The 18,029-nt window shown below is 39.3% G+C and overlaps 1 protein-coding gene across 1 annotated transcript in view; it reads left to right on the forward strand.

Annotated features, from left to right (window-relative positions):
* Window positions 1–18,029, forward strand: part of usp32 (ubiquitin specific peptidase 32) — a 296,302-nt gene that overhangs the window by 225,956 nt on the left and 52,317 nt on the right. Inside the window, exons 23-24 of the mRNA XM_037677753.1 lie at window positions 4,446–4,620; window positions 16,234–16,385. Coding sequence (XP_037533681.1) covers window positions 4,446–4,620; window positions 16,234–16,385 — 327 coding nt within the window. The remainder of the gene's footprint in view (window positions 1–4,445; window positions 4,621–16,233; window positions 16,386–18,029) is intronic.

Genomic DNA, 18,029 nt, shown 5'->3' on the forward strand with positions numbered 1-18,029 from the left:
TATATATATATATATATATATATATATATATATATATATATATATATGTATGTATGTATAGACACATATGCCCACCCACCCACCCATTAATATATATATATATTAATATCCTTTTGTCTCCATCAACGATTTTAGTTCTGCAGCGACAGAACTTAAGAGGGTTTCCCCAGGGGTCCATCCTGGGTCCCCTCCTATTCTCTCTTTACCTGCTGCCATTTGGTGCTATTTTCCGGAAACACAACATACCATTTTACTTTTACTCCGACGACTGTCAAAACTGTTCAGCAATTTGTAGACATACAGGAATATTTTGAACTGGATTCGAAAGTGAACTGGTAACCAGTGCAGTGAGGCCAAAACTGGTGTAATGTGCTCTCTTTTGCCTGTACTGGTTAAAAACCGGGCTGCTGCATTCTGGACCAGTTGTAGTCGTGCAATGGAGGTCTGACTGATACCAAACAGGAGTGAATTGCAGTAATCAAGCCTAGATGTAATGAATGCATGTATTTCTGTCTCCAGGTTCTTTTTAGACAATATGGGCTTCAGTTTAGACAGCCGCCTCAGTTGGAAGAAACATGATTTAACAATCATGTTTACATGATTGTTAAGTTTCAGGGAAGGGTCCATTATCACACCCAGATTAGTGACTCTTTGTTTTACTGACAGGGTTAGAGCAGAAAGGTCGATGCAGTGGTTTGTGATTGTGTCATTGGGAGGGAACAACAAGACTTCAGACTTCTTTTCATTGAAACTTAAGAAGTTTAAAGCCATCCAGTACCTGATGTCAGCCAGGCAGTCGAGCAGAGGTTGAACAGAGCATGTACCATTGTGTCTCAGGGGGAAGTAAATTTGACAGTCGTTGGCGTAGAAGTGAAATGGTATGTTGTGTTTCCGGAAAATAGCACCAAGTGGCAGCAGGTATAGAAAGAATAGGAGGGGACCCAAGATGGACCCCATGCAGAACCCCCCATTTAAACTCTGTCGCTGCAGAACTAAAATCCTTGATGGAGACACAAAATGATCTGTCAGTGAGGTAAGATCTGAACCAATTGAGGGCTGATCCTGTGATGCCCACCCACTGCTCTAACCTAGCAATGAGGATCTCATGGTCTATAGTGTCAAAGGCGGCTGTGAGGTCCAATAGGACAAGCAGCACAGAATCACCAGTATCTGTGAATCTGAAGATGTCATTAAAAACCTTCAGTAGGGCAGTTCCACTGCTCTGGAGAGGTTTAAAGCCAGATTGGAATAGCTCTAAGATGGCATAATCCTCCAGGAAGCACTTCAACTGGGGCTCAACTGTTTTCTCCAGTATTTTAGAAACAAATGGGAGTTTGGAGACGGGCCGGAAATTGGAAACGACTGAGGGGTCAAGGTTGGTTTTTTCAGGAGAGGCTGGACAGCAGCATGTTTAAAGGTTTTTGGCACCATGCCAGTGGATAAACTATAAACTTATTGAGCATGAACTTTGGTCTAACGCTTGTAAGAGCTAGCAAATCTCAAATGCCCTGATAAAACTCTGAAGTCCTGATAGGTTGGGTGATCAAGTGATGTGAATCCAATGTAGGCAGTCACTCATGATACAGTCTCAGCTTTTGGTGCGTTGAAATCAGCCAGCTAGCTTAGCAAGCACAGTGCATCTTTAACTTAAACTTAATTACCCTATATTGTTCCTTAGGTGAAAAATTGACCCTGTATGAAATCTGTTATGATGCATTTTCTGATAGCTTATTTTTCATATCATAAAATTGTACATTCCTGTCCTCATCCCTTTAGTTGGCAGCTCAGAACACCACATACAGAACACCATGGACTTTGTGGATAAGGTGAGGGATGTCATCATGGAGACTGATGAAACAATGGTCTCTTTTGATGTCACATCACTCTTTACGTGCATTCCTGTTGATGATGCAGTAGAGGTGGTCAGTTTAAGATTAAAATCAGACACCACTCTGAGCAGCAGGACCACGCTTTCCACAGAACAACTGTGTCAACTCTTGAAACTGTGCCTGCAGTCAACCTACTTCACATATGGGGAGCAATATTATAGGCAGAAACATGGGTGTGCTATGGGGTCTCCAGTTTCTCCTATTGTTGCCAACCTGTACATGGAGGAGGTAGAAAAGAGAGCCTTGACGTCCTTTTCAGGGACACCACCAAGTCATTGGTTCAGGTATGTTGACGACACCTGGGTTAAAATTAAATCTCAGGAAGTCCAACATTTTACTGACCACATCAACTCTGTGGATAAATACATCAAGTTCACACGAGAAGATGTAAAAAATGGCAAGTTGGCTTTCTTGGACTGTGAGGTCTCAGTCTCTGATAAAGGACATTTGCAAACCGAGGTGTACCGCAAACCCACCCACACAGACCAGTATTTGCAGTTTGACTCCCATTACCCTTTGGAGCACAAGTTAGGAGTCATCAGGACTCTGTATCACAGAGCAGACAGCATCCCACTAACTCGGGAGCCAGGCAGAAGGAGAAATCCTACACAAAACAGGCTCTAGAGCAATGTGGATATCCTAACTGGGCCTTCCTGAAAGCAGAGAAGAAACCCAAACAGGACTCCAGTCAGTCAACAGGTGAAAAGGAGGAACCCAGACCCAGACCAGTGGTCATTCCATATGTTGAGGGAGTATCAGAGAAACTGAGACGTTTATTTTCTAAACATAACGTCCCAGTGGCTTTTAAACCCCAAAATACATTACGGCAAAGACTGGTTCATCCCAAAGATCCAGTCCCCCGGCACAAACAGAGTAATATTGTGTATTCTGTTCAGTGTCAGGAGGGTGATCAGTCTTACATCTGGGAAACTAAACAGCCACTGGCCAAAATGATGGCCCAGCACAGAAGATCAACATCATCAGGCCAGGACTCTGAGGTCTACACTCATCTCCAGGCCCACGGTCACTCTTTCAGGGATGAAGATGTTCACATCCTGGACAGAGAAGAACCATGGTTTGAGAGAGGAGTAAAGGAGGCCATCTTTGTGAAAAGAAATCGTCCATCGTTAAACAGGGCTGGAGGCCTCCGTGTTCAACTGTTCCCCTCTTACAATGCTGTGATTGCTAGTATCACTCAGCCCTCTGTGAACAGTAAACAGCCATCAGGTGCTAATGATCCACTGTTAGGCTGATGGTCTTTCTTGAGCATGTGATCAGCTGGTTTTGGTTGTCAGCAGCAAAACTGGTTGATCCACTCTGAGAAGGTGCTATTTAAGAGATTGAGCTGAAAACAGCACCTCAGACTGAGGAAGTCTCTCGGATGAGAGACGAAACGTTTCTACATTTTTTTGCTTTGTTTTGTTTTTTGTTTTTTTTGAATGTCCAGAGGACCAGATTGAACTTTTTTGGATTTTTCTACCTGGATTATTGAGCATGCATCAGGATATTCCTTTCAGTAATTTATTTTTGATGTTGAGGTGATGCTTTGCTTTAAATTTGAAAGACCATTGTATAAATTGTCATCAGAGGGCTGCATCTAACGCTGAAGAGATGTGCCCATGTCGGCTGCAAGTTGTTGTTGAATCTGGTCTCGTCTGACAAAATTGTTTTAGTTTGGATGTAAGGAGCAAAGTGTTGTGCACAACTTTGCATTTGATTCAAAACTGTAGCATGTAAAACTGAAGCGTTGGGATGACGCCTGCTGGTTTGATCAAAAATATCGCATCATAGGTGGATGGACCGGACTGCCACTGCTCAGTCATCAGCTGGCTCATTGAAAGTAAAAAATGAAACATGCACTGGGATTATGCACAAGTAAATTTCTAGAGAAAAATAAAAGGGAAAAAAACATGTTAGACCACTGACAGATGTGTGCAAGGCATATTTTTCAACCACTGGTTCAGTAGGATGCTGTTCCCAAAATTCTTGAATGGATTTAAAGGAATATATCCCTAAAAATGTTTTTTTGTGTTAATGGAGAATTATTATTTTATTTATTTATTTATTTGTTTATAATTATTTTTCAAAAACTGCCTTTAAATACCAAAAAAGTCCATGCTCAATAATCCTTTAAATATAATGGCTTTAAATATATTTTAAAACTTTTTTTTAATGAATTTGTTAATTAAAAAAATTGAACTGAGGTTGTTTATTGTTTCGTAAATAAACGTTTACGAAACAATAAACCGTTAGAAATGGTTCGTTTCTAACCCTAACCCAACCACACCGTGCCTTTAACACGGTGTGATTTGTTTTGGTCCGGTCTGTTCTCTACTCTATTGGCCATTTTAGTTAGCTGCTGCTGTTTGTATCTGTATTTCTATTTTATGTTTTCCTGTCTGCTGTGCATGTTTGGTTCTTTTGTACAGCACTTTGGTTGGCCTTGTTGCTGTTTTAAGTGCTATATAAATAAATTGGTATTGGTATTGGTATTTATTAATAGAAGATTTAAAAAAAGTTGTTTAAATTATCTGTCAACATCTTTATTGCCTGCAGGCATGGGAAAACCATCTGCGCAGGAACCAGTCAATTGTGGTGGATCTGTTCCATGGTCAGCTCAAGTCTCAAGTGAAGTGCAAGACATGCGGTCACATCAGCGCTCGTTTTGACCCCTTCAACTTCCTGTCTCTGCCTCTTCCGATGGACAGCTCAGTGCATCTGGAGATCACCGGTAAGCAGGCTGAAGGAATGTTTCTACCACTACTACTACCACCACTACTATTTTATTTATAAATCCCTTAAAACACTTCCAAATACTTTTTATGGACAATATATATCAAGATACTCGGTGGCTCTTGGGACATGGAATGTGACCTCTCTGGCGGGGAAGGAGCCTGAGCTTGCGCACGAGGTTGAGAGGTACCATCTAGTGGTGTAACGGTGCATGTGGGTGTATTGAACCGTTTCTGTACAGTATGTTTGGTTCGGTCCACGTGCGTACTGTTTCGGTTATTTTTTCTCTCATTAAAGTTTATTAATGAGAGATTATGCGCCGCAGAAGTAAAGTTCCTAAATGTGTTTCATCACATTGCTATTATCTTATAGCACACAGGGGCGGACTGGGACAATAATCCAGGCCGGGAATTTTGATACCATCCCAGGCCACCACCACCTGATTAACGCAAACCACCAAGACTGAGTTCAATTGAGCGCACTTTGAATGCATGTTGTTTGCACACGTCTAACTGAATACCTACATAAATCTTTCTTCTGTGGTGCAATAATCCGTCCTCAAATCACATAAACTGAAATTATGTTGCCCTATATTTTGCTATGCATAAGCCTTTTAAAATCACTAGGAATATGACAGTCAATCATAGTTTCATACAACAAATGAGAGATCGTGTTGTACTACAGATGTGTTGTTTATTCTCCATCAAATCAAACACATTTTAAACATTAAACACATTTTTACTCACTTTTGTAAAAAAAAATAAAGTTTAAATAAAATATTGTAATACAAGGATTTTAATATTCAGATAATTTATTGGAGTAATGAAGGGTATACACAAAATATCCTCAATAATCCAGGTAGAAAATCTAAAAAAGTTAAGTCAGGTCCTCTGGACAGATTTAAAAAAAAAACAACTTGTTGAAACGTTTAGTCTTTAATCCAAAAGACTGTCAGTTTGAGAAGCTGCAACAAACTTAGTTTCAAATAGTCTCTTTTCATAGTGGATCAACCAGTTTGTTGCTGACATCCAGAACTAGCTGTTAACATGATAAAGGAGGACCATCATCAGCCTAACAATGGATCGTTAGTGCTCTAGGCTGTTTGCTATTCACAGGGGGCTGAGAGGTACCAGCAATAACAGCATTGTAAGAGGGCTACAGTTGGACACAGAGGCCTCTGTCCCTGTTTAATGATGGATGAGTTCTCATCACAAAGATGGCTTCCTTTACTCCTCTCTCAAACCAACACTTCTCTCTATCAAGGATGAGCACATCTTCATCCCTGAAAGTGACTGCTGGCCTGCAGATGAGTGTAAACCACAGAGTTCTCCTGGCCTGATGATGTTGCTCTTTGGCCCAGCACAGAAGAGCAACATCTTCAGGCCAAGACTCGGCAGTTCACACTCATCTGCAGGCCAGCAGTCACTTTCAGGGATGAAGATGTGCACATCCTTGATAGAGAGGAACTATGGTTTGAGAGAGGAGTAAAGGAAGCCATCTTTGTGAAAAGAAACCATTGTTAGGGGTTGTTAGGCTGCAGGTCTTCCTTATGTTAACAGCTAGTTCTGGATGTTAACAACAAACTGATTGATCCACTATGAGAAGAGGCTATTTGAAACTGAGCTTGTTGCAACTCCTCAGACTGAACTTAGTTTTTTGGATTAAAGACAAAAGTTTCAACAAGTTTTTTTTTTTATTTGTCCAGAGGACCTGACTTAACTTTTTTAGATACAAAAAAATCTGAATTCCTAGACATTTCAACATTAAACTTTTTTCAGATCCTAACCCATATTATAAAATTTGCAATATTCTTTGTAAAAACTTAAAAACATTTGTTATATTAAGTCAGTTTTGGCCCACTTAGGTCCCTCAAAGTGAAGCTAGCATGTGGATATTAAGCTGTGCTGATAAACTGTGCCAGAGTTCAATTTTTTCAACACAAGTGTTTCTCTTACCTGCTCCATTACGAACAAACATTAATTTATAGCACTTAGCAGCATCCGCGGCCAGAGCTTTTCTCTTTTTTATCCTCTCTCTCTCTGCTCCACCTTTCCTCTTCTTTGGCTGTCTCTGTTGCTCCATTCTACAACTCAGAGATGCACGCACCGCGCGCCAACACCGTCGAGAGCGCGAGTCCTAGGGCGGGGAGGGGGGCGGGCGCAATGTGTATGTGTGTGTCTCTGCTCTGTGAGTGACACACAGAAAAGGAAGGGAGGGGGCCGGCCCGGCCGGGGGATGTGCCAGGCTTTCTCCGTCGCTGCAGTGCAGCGTGAGACCTGAGCCCAGGCAAAAGTGAATTGTTTATTTAAAATAATAAAGTCCGTGCGACCCGAACCGAGCCTTTAGTCCCGTTCCTCGGCAACCAGGCCACCGGGAATTGTCCCGGCGCTCCCGATGGCCAGTCCGCCTCTGATAGCACACCTAGGGATTAGCAGCCTAGCAGGCAACGAACAAGCCATCTCGTTGTGGTCTCCCGTTTGGGAACATCATGGCTTTCTTGTTAAAAGACAAGTGAACAAATCCAAAGCTGTGTGTCAACTTTGTTTCACGGAGATTGGATCTGTCTTCAGGCAAGACTTCTAACTTGTTAACACATTTGAAACGACATCATCCAAATGTGAACATAGTTTGGTGTAAAGACCAATAACGGCAGCATTTAAACAACCTTTATCAGGTAATTCAGATCGGTTCAAAGCAATAACACAAGCTGTAGGAGTTTCTTCTTCGAAGAGAAGACAGGCTTTAGGTGAGCCAATTTGCCCTGTTGGCACGCACGCAGCTGGATATCTCATCAACTTGGAAGACTTGATGATGTGTCTATCTCTGCTGCCATATGTGGATTTTAAGGACGCATATTTAATTGGATTTTCGATAACTGGTTCTTGCTATTTTGGATTCGGCTGGCTGGTTTATCTACAATCAAGGAAGTCGTCGGCAGCCAATTTGGACCGATAGATACGATAGATGAAGCTTTTGTCCTTGGGTACTCATGTCCCAGGAGAAATTGATTGTCGGCCTGTCTCCGAGGCCGTCGGGAGTCTGATTTAGATAAGCTTGATTCTTGTTTTTCTTCAGGCAGAGATTACTTTTTTCTTCAGCCTTGAGTCCATCTGGGCGTTCTGGTTCCGAAAATGCCTGATTGTGGGATTCCATTCCACTGATCCATGCTATGAGTCTCTTTCAAGGTCGAACCCACCACGCTGACGAGTCCCAGAAGCCGCAAGTGGTCTGCGATTCTCAATCGCCTCCACCTTACGGTTAAGCTCGTAAACCAGACGATTTAAAGTTCCCAGAGCGAGGACCAGACCTTCACACTGACTCGGAAGCTTTTCCATGGCCGAAACTGCTGCCGCCGTCTTCTTCAAAAGTTGATAAAACAGAGCCCCACCGATGCCAAAAAGCAGAGTCCCTGCTATCATAATTCCAAATATGTAAACGTCTTCAACATCCTCCTGAGACAGGACTGAGAGACACATCATCTGCCACACTCCCCACAAATCCATGACGTACCCCACAGCATGAGTCTCAGCTGGACACGCCGGTTCTCCAGGACCTTGTCGCTTTGATGAAAAAATCTTATCAATAGAGTTGAACGCCCATGATACCAAATCCATAATCTTCTTAATTTATGTTCGGGAGATGAGACCCAGGTGCTTCAGACACACAAAGAGCAGAGCAGGAAGAAGGAAAAACAGGGGAGGAAAAACAGAAGCTGCCACCTTGATGAGAGCCTGGGAAGAAAAAAAAAAAAAAAAAACTACGACATCCCATCACGTCAACACTTCAGCCAAAAAGTTGTAGCAGCAATTTATGAAAAAGTTAAAACTGATCGTCAACAAGCCTGACCCCAGATTTAAAGCCCTGCCCTGATGATGAAGATGAGTGAGAGAAGATTCATTCAACCTTTATTTAGACAGGTTTATCCCATTGAGCCTCGAGGACTCATTTACAAGAGAGACCTGATTTCAACAAAGAATGATGAAAACAATAGACAACAGCAACAACAATAGACAAAAATAAAAAGGCATACAGATTTTATTTTATTTTTTTACATATAAGATGGCAAAAAATGTAACAAAAACAGCTAGATTATAAGGCAAATGTAGAAAACTAAAAACAGGAACATGTCTGCATTGGTCCCTGCCAGGAGTCCAACAGATTCTTAAAGTCACTTAGAGAGGTCAAGGTCGAGAGCTTCAGATCTTTTTGCAAGATATTCCAGGAAGCATGTTTGTTTACAAAATAAATGAAACTCTTATGAAAATAGTTCCAAGCAGAGTTCACGTCGTCAGTTAATAGAATACGATGCCAGTCAAAGTGCGATAAATCCCAGAGGAATGACTGTTTACAAAAACACTTCAAATCCCTTTTTTGAATTAATCTGGGTTTAGGGTGTGGAAGTTTAATGTTTCTGAGAGCTGCTATTACACAGTGACCACTTAAAATGTCTCCAAAACACCTATACCTTGGAATTTGTGAGGCATATTTGTTAGAAATAGGTCTAAAATAAAAGATTTTTCAGGACATTTATTATTCGGTCTGGTGGGAGAGTCGATGAGTTGGGTCAGATTAAGTGACGAGCAACATTCTTTGAATTTATCACGGGGGGTTGACTTTTTCCAGTTGAGATTAAAATCTATGGCAAGTAAAACCTCTTTGAATTGTAAATTAGTTATGAAGTCCATCAGGAAAACAGAGCCTCAGGTGTTGCTAAGGGAGGGCAGTAACGGTCCACTACAGATAAGATCTGGCCTCCATTAAAAGTAATGTTTACAGCTAAGGCCTCAAATTGGTTTGGGATTGTTTTGGCTGACACAAGACTAGAATCCATGGTTTTTCTGTAAATAGCGACTCCACCCCACCCCCCCTTTTTGTCGATTACAGCGATAGATGTTAAATCCATCAATTGCCAGGCCATTAGTCAAGACAGATTTGTTTAGCCAGGATTCAAAGTGTCAAGTTTTCTGTAAATAAAAAAAAAAAAAATCAAATCACCCTGAGTTAAATGTCAAGGAGTACAAGCAAAAGGCATAAACACAATCATCAACAATGAAATGCCAAATTAGATCACACTGTGTTAAATGTCAATGAGTACAGATGTGTTTTGAGGAGAGATTTAAAAGCAGAGACTGAGGTGGCCTGTCGAATCTTGATTGGCAGATTGTTCCAGAGTTTAGGGCCCACGACTGAAAACTTCCAATCTCCTGCAGCTGGTCCAGTGATCTCAAAGCCCGAGAAGAAGCATAAGGATGAAGAAGGTCAGAGAGGTATGAGGGTGCAAGACCATTAATTCACTTAAATGTCAGAAGAAGAATTTTAAAATCAATTCTGACATGAACAGAAAGCCAGTGAAGGGAGGCCAGAACAGGTGAAATATGCTCAAACCTGTGAGTTCCTGTTAAGAGCCAAGCTGCAGCATTTTGGGCGAGCTGGAGACATGAGTGAGACCTGGCTGACCCCAGCATAAAGTGAGTTACAGTAGTCCAGCTCGGTTGTAATGAATGCATGAACTAATTTTTCAAGGTTGGATCTGGTCAGCATGGATTTAAGCTTAACTATTTGCCTTAGCAGAAATAAGTTTTTTTGAAGAACAGAGTTGATCTGCTTATTAAACGTAAAATCTGCATCTAAAACTATCCCAAGATTGGTAACAGACTTTAGATATAGCTGAAGGTTGTCCAGGTTTACAGTATTAGTGGCAGCGGCAGAGCTAGGGTTAAACACAATGACCTCGGTTTTCTGATCATTAAAACTCGAGAAGTTAGCAGCCATATAAGTCTTGATGCCCTCAATACATTTTAGTAAAGGGCAGATAAGTCTGAGAATCATCAGCATAACAATGAAAGGAAAGACTGTTTCCTTAGGATAGACCCCAGCGGGAGCATATACAATGAAAACAGAAGGGGTCCAAGAATGGAGCCTTGCGGGACCCTGCAGGAAAGAGGCACTGAAGCAAGTAGATTGTGTGACTATGTGAAACATGGTGGTTGTAGTATCATGGTTAGAGCAGTCGTCCTCTAATGCAAGAGTTAGGGGTTCGAATCCACCAGCAGTCACATGCTGAAGTGTCCCTGGGCAAGACACTGAACCTCTCATTACCTTCAATGTGTGTCCCATCGGTGTATTAATGTGATAAAGCACTGATTAGTCTCTTTAGAATGAATTGTTCAATTATTAACCTTTATTTAACCATGCAGATCCCATTGAGATCACAGATCTCTTTTGCAAGGGAGGCCTGGGTCTGAAGGCAGCCTAACATGCATATTTTTGGTCTGTGGGATGAAAATGGGAGTACCCGGAGAAAACCCATGCAAGCACGAGCAGAACATGCAAACTCCACACAGAAAGATCCCAGGTTCAACCAGGGATTAAAGCCAGGACCTTCTTGCTGTGAGGCAACAGTGCTATCCACTGAGCCGTCGTGCTGCCCAATTAGCTCTGTACAGATCTAGTAGATTGCTGTATGAATGGGCAAATGAGGGCACAGATTGTGTTGTAAAGTGCTTTGAGTGTCTTGATAAGATAGAAAGGTGCTATATAAGTACAATCCATTTACCATTTGCCATTTTAGATTGGCCTTTTATTATGGCAAGCCTAAGACGCACTAAAAAAAAAAAAAAAAGTCCATGCTCAATAATCCAGGTATACAATCCAACAATTTTCAGTCAGGTCATCTGGACAGTTTTTTTTTTTTTTTTAGCTTTGCTTTTCAGCAAATAAAAGAAACTGTCCAGTTGACCTGACTGAAAATTGTTGGATTGTATACCTGAATTTTTGAGCATGGACTTTTTTTGGTTTTGAACCAGTTTGACATGACTGTCGATGAGGAAAAGGGCTGGCACAAGAGGAGGGGGCGTGCCAAAGAGACCATCTTAGCACTTGGGACTGCTGGGGCTGTGGAACCCAACCGTCTGGGCGTTGAGCCTTTGGGCGGTGGCTGCTGAGGAGCAGCTGTGGTGGAGTGGCTGGTAGGTCTGGAGACTGGGCGTCGGCCTTTGGATTTGGTTCGTGGGGCTGCTGTTTGCCGGGACGTGTGGGATCCGCGTGAGTGCTGGGAGCGGATGAACCAGTGAGGATCCTGCGGGTCGCTGGGCTGCAGGAGCCGGTCTTCGTCCGTCGGATTTGGGGGCTGCGGTGTTGCAGCGGAGGTCTTGGGACTCTCTGCGTTGTGACCAGGTCTCGGATTTGGCTGAAGGTTTGTGGAGATACTGCCATCGGGCAGAACGTTTGTCTTAAGAAATGTCAAGTAAATCCAAACAAAAAAAAACAAGAGCAGCTTGATCATAGTTTGGATGACATGGAGGATGACATGGAGGAAATTAAAAAATCCTTGAACTTCATGAGTTCTGAATTAGTGAAACTTACATCACAACAGGAACTCCTGATGGGTTTGTTCGAGGAGGTTAAAAAATTGAAATTGCAAATAGGAATTAAAGATAAAAAAATAATGGATCTGGAACAAAAGATTGATGACTTGGAACAGAACACAAGACAAGATAACCTTGTTATAACGGGACTGGAAGTAAAGACTCGGTCATATGCAAAAGTGTCTGCTGGTGTAAAAACAAGAGAAGATGCATCACAACAAGAGCTACAGACTCTGGAGGAGCAGGTGGGGGATTTTTTACAGGACAGGGATATTGATATTGATCACAATGATATTTCAATGTGTCACACCCTGCCCAGCAAAACAGAAAAAAATAAACCAATAATTGTTGTAAGATTTATTAGCAGAAAAACAAGAAATGTAATGGTACAGGCTAGAAAACTGAAGGGAACAAAAGTTTATATAAATGAACATCTAACAAAGAAAAATGGCAATATTGCTCGTGAAGCAAGGTTGTTAAAAAAACAGAACAAAATAGTATCAACATGGACAAGAAATGGAAAAGTTTGGATTAAAGTACAGGAAGGTTCACAAGCTAAAATAATACAAGAGCTAAAGGATTTGGAAAGATTTAGATGAGCTTAGGAGATGATGATATATTGTATTATGAAATATTTTGTACATAAAATCGACAAAACGAACACCCTGATGAAAAAATACATTGAATCATGACGAGGTACGATGAATCAGAATTTAAAATATATATTGTAGAAGATGTTATTGATAGAAATCTTTTTCCAGTTGTAAAAGGTAGTGAATATTATAACGTAGAACAGTTCAACAAAATTAATATGGCAAATGGAGCACTCTCTATAATTCATTTAAATTGTAGAAGCATTGATGCAAATATATCTAAGATATCAGATTACTTAAAAATGTAATAACACTTTTACAATAGTAGCACTCTCAGAAACATGGCTAAATGATGGAAACATAAATAATGCTTATATTGAAGGGTAGGAATTATTTCACATGAATAGGAAAAATAAAAAAGGTGGAGGAGTGGCTCTGTTTGTCAAATGTGGAATAAAGTGTAGATTGAATAGTGAAATGTCAATAATTGTTGACAATATAATGGAAATGATAACAATAGAAATAATAAATAAGAATAATAAAAACATAATAAGTTGTGTATATCGATCACCTGGATCAAAAATAGAGTCATTCACAGACAAAGTCATGGAATTATTGGTTAAGAGTTGTAATAAAAAAGTTTTTTTGTGTGGAGATTTTAATATAGATCTAGGGAATATAACTGATTCATATAACATCGGTACATTTATGGATTCAATGTATAGTTTGAGTTTTTTCCCGTTGATATCAAATCCAACGAGAATCACAACACATAGTGCTACAGTAATAGATCATATTTTTATAAATATCACAGATGGTGATGTGATAGGTGGTATTCTGATGACTGATTTAAGTGATCATTTACCAGTTTTTACAATTTACAAAAATGATGAAATTTATATAAAACCAATTATAAGAAAGAATAAAATAATAAACACATCCAAAAAAGCATTAGACAAATTTAAAGATGATTTATATAAACAAAATTGGGAAGATGTGTATGTTGATGATGTGAACAAATCTTATGATAAGTTTATGAATATTCTAGATGTTTTGTATAAAAAAAATTGTGTGCAAAATAATTATATAAAGAAAGATATTGTTGATCAACCGTGGATTACGAAAGGATTGAGAAATGCATGTAAAAAAAAGAATTATCTGTATTCATGTTTCTTGAAATCCAGAACACGAGGCAGAAAATAAATATAAAAAGTACAAAAATAAATTAGTTGGGATCATGAGAAAACAAAAGAGGGAATATTATAGTGAGTTATTACATAAAAGTAGTGGTGATATGAAGGCAACATGGCGAGTAATGAACAGTGCTCTGAAAAAACGTAAGGTTAGTACGAGTCTTTCTCAATATTTTGTGGAAAATAATGTGGAAATCCATGATGAAAATGAAATCGTAAATGGATTTAATAATTACTTTTTAAATGTTGGATCTAACATTGCAAATTCAATACCAAAAGTGGATAAAAATGTGAGTTATTTAATCAGTGATTGTGTAAACAGTATCCAAAAAAGTTCAGTCTGGTCCTCTGGACATTCAAAAAAACAAAAAACAAAACAAAGCAAAAAAATCTAGAAACGTTTCGTCTCTCATCCAAGAGACTCCCTCAGTCTGAGGTGCTGTATTCAGCTCAGTCTCTTAAATAGCACCTTCTCAGAGTGGATCAACCAGTTTGCTGCTGACAACCAAAACCAGCTGATCACATGCTCAAGAAGGACCATCAGCCTAACAATGGATCATTAGCACCTGATGGCTGTTTACTATTCACAGAGGGCTGAGTGTAAACAGTATGTTTCTAAAGGGAACTGACAAAGAAGAAATAATGAAGGTAGTTAAAAAATTTACTGACAAAAGATCAAAAGACTGTGAAGACATGGATATGATGGTTGTATAAGAAATAGTAAGTCATGTTATTGAGCCATTTACATATATATGTAATTTGTTATTTTCAACAGGAATATTCCCAGACAGAATGAAAATAGTAGCTAAGGTAGTTCCTCTTTTTAAACATGGTGACAAATGTGTATTTAACAACTACAGACCTATATCTTTGTTGCCACAATTCTCAAAAATTCTAGAAAAACTATTTGTGACCAGACTTGACCTATTTCTTGATAAAAATAATATTTTAAGTAATAGTCAGTATGGATTCAGATCAAAAAATTCAACATCCATGGCTCTTATGGAGTTGATGGAACAAGTTACTACAGCTATAGATCAAAAACAACATTGTATAAGTATATTTGTGGATTTAAAAAAAGCATTTGACACAATTGACCACACCATTCTGATTAATAAATTAAAAAAATATGGTATTAGAGGACCAGCTTTGCAGTGGATATGTAGTTATGTAAAGACAGAAAACAGTTTGTACAAATAGACGATGTAAGATCAAACCTAAACAGTAAGGGACTTATTGAATGATAAAGCCTTGTATTTGCTGTATAATACAATTATAGTCCCACATTTAATTTATTGTGTTGATGTTTGGGGAACAGCATGTAAAACTATAACGATGCCTATTTTTATTTTGCAGAAAAGAGCTGTAAGAATTATCACAAGAAAGCATTATTGTCATCCATCTAGTATTTTATTTTTTCAATTGAAATTACTGAAGTTTTATGATTTGGTTAACTATAATATTCTTTTAGTACTGTATAAAGCTCAGAACTACACACTACCTTCAAACATTCAAACGTATTTTGTAAAAAGGAAAAGTTGCTATAATCTGAAGGGAACAGACATTTTTGTTAAACCACAGTACAGAACCAGTTTAAAGGGGCGGTCTACTTCAATTCAGGGAATAGGTCTGTGGAATAGTTTGGAAAACGATGTAAAAAAAGTAAGGCCATTGCCTATATTTAAGAAAATGATTAAGATTAAAATTTTGGAAAGATACATATAAATACGTAAAATTGTGATGAGTTAAATATTTTGTTATATTACTTATAGATGATTATTGTTTGAATTGATTGTTTGAATTGATTTTGTTTTAAACAAGGGGCAGATATGATAAGATTTTTTCTTCTTCTGCCACCTTTCATTTCATGACGTGTTTTTTTTTCTCATTTGGTTTCTAAATTGTTTTTGTGTTTTAAATATGAAATGAATAAAAATGACAAACAAACAAACAAACCAACATAACTGGTTTGTTCCACTTTGGAGTAAGCTATTTAGGGGAAGAATCAGTTTTGTGTTGTGTGTTTCCTTGACTGATGAAGCCTTCTGGATGGAAGATGAAATGTTTCAGCCAAAAAAAAAGAAACTGTCCAGATGACCTGACTGAAAATTGTTGGGCTAAGACACACTTGTTTAATATTCATGCTAACTAGCAACTTGATATGCCACATCTGTGAGGTGGATGTATTATCTCAGCAAAGGAGGTGCTCACTAACACACATTCACATAACTTTGTGAACATTGAGAGAAATACACGTAGTGTGTACATAGAAAAAGTCTTAGATCTTTGAGTTCATCTCATGAAAAGTGGGAACAAAAAAAAGTATTGCGTATATATTTTTCTTGAGTGTAGTTCAGAAGAAGCTTCCAGACAAACAAGTTACACCTGATATTCTTTAGCTGAATTCCTTTTTGGAAACAAATCTTGATCAATAATGTATGGTGTGTCATACCTGTAGTGATCAAACTGGATGGCTCCACCCCTGTGCGTTACGGTTTGAGGTTGAACATGGATGAGAAGTACACCGGATTGAAGAAACAATTGAGCGAACTGTGCAGCCTGAAGCCTGAACAGATCCTCCTGGCTGAGGTTCATGCTTCTAACATCAAGGTAAGCACACACTTCTACATGCTATTGCTGAAATATAATGTCTCCTTTGTCTTTTTATTATACTTCTTCCCTGCAGTATTATATTCTTTATCAGCATCACAAACATTATAACAGAAGGAAGACAGGAGAAGATGAGTCGGAGTGAAGGCAAAACACATGTATAGTCAAATATAGGCCTATATTGTAAATTGTGTGTGTGGGTGGTGGTGGGGTTCTAACACTTCTTATCCAAGTCAAACTGACTTGTCAGGTTCAAAAGTTGACTATGTTTAATTTGCATATGGTTATCAGTGATTCAGAAATACATAATTTGCAGTGTTGTGCAAGTTCTATCTTACCAAGATCTATCTTTAAAATACAGTAGTCCCTTGCTACTTCATGATTCGTTTATTGCGGATTTGCTCTATCACATTTTTTCAAAATAAGATTGGACATGACACACAGTTGGCTGATTGATGGATGAGCCACACAATCGGCAAGGGATTTTTATTTAAAATAAATTATTTTAAATTATTTTGCACCTGCTGCACCTCTGTGCAGCCCACACTGCAGGATAAGCTTCCTCCTGCTGCTGATTAGCTGTTTTCTGTGCAGAGCGGAGAAATGGGCGTGGCCAAGGACGCTTGCAGGTGGCTGAGTGCAGCGGAGGCAGAGAGGGGGAAATGATGACATTCTGTGCTCTTTTAGAGTGTTTAGAGTTTTGAAACATTGTTTAGAATATTTCAATAGTGTGGGAAAGGTTTAAAACACCCTTATAACATTAACACCTTACAAGCACCCTGCAGATGTTGGATGCTGTCTATCATGGTGCACTAAGATTCATAACTGGCTGTGATTATCGTACCCACCACTGCACTCAGTATTCACTGGTTAACTGGTCACCATTAACTTCACACAGACTCTCTCACTGGTACATTTTCATCTTTAAATCACTTCTTGGTCTGCTGCCTTCATACATCTCCTCCTACATGTCTCTGTGTGAGTGCAGCTACAGCGTGCGCTCTCAGGACATTATTACCTGCAGTGTTCCCTCACTGCGGACTGAACTTGGCAAACGGACCTTCTCCTATTCCGCTCCTGTTTCCTGGAATATCTTGTAAATAGACCTGAAGCTCTTGACCTTGACCTTTTTAAGTGGCTTTAAGAATCTGTTGGACTCCTGGCAGGGACCATTGCAGACATGTTTCTCTTTTATTACTTTTCTACAATCGCCTTATAAATGTTAAATGGACTGTACTTATATAGCGCCTTTCTATCTTATTGAGATACTCAAAGCGCTTTACAACAATCTGTGTCCTTGTTTATCCATTCATACAGCACTCTATTATATCTCTTCAAAGCTAATTGAACAAATCATTCTAAAGAGACTAATCCGAGCTTTAGATCACATTCATACACTGCTGGGACTCACATCAGAGGCAGTGAGGGGTTCAGTGTCTTGCCTAGGGACACTTCGGCATGTGACTGCTGGTGGTTTCGAACCCCCAACTCTTGTATTGGAGGACGACTGCTCTAACCACTCAGCCACAGCCGCACCATAATTATTATTATTATTATAATCTAGCTGTTTTTGTTACTTTTTTGGCCATCTTACTTGTATATATATATATATATATATATATATATATATATATATATATATAT

Source organism: Nematolebias whitei, chromosome 6, assembly GCF_014905685.2.
Source record: "Nematolebias whitei isolate Nwh7 chromosome 6, NemWhi1, whole genome shotgun sequence".
In the NCBI taxonomy this organism is placed as follows: domain Eukaryota; kingdom Metazoa; phylum Chordata; class Actinopteri; order Cyprinodontiformes; family Rivulidae; genus Nematolebias; species Nematolebias whitei.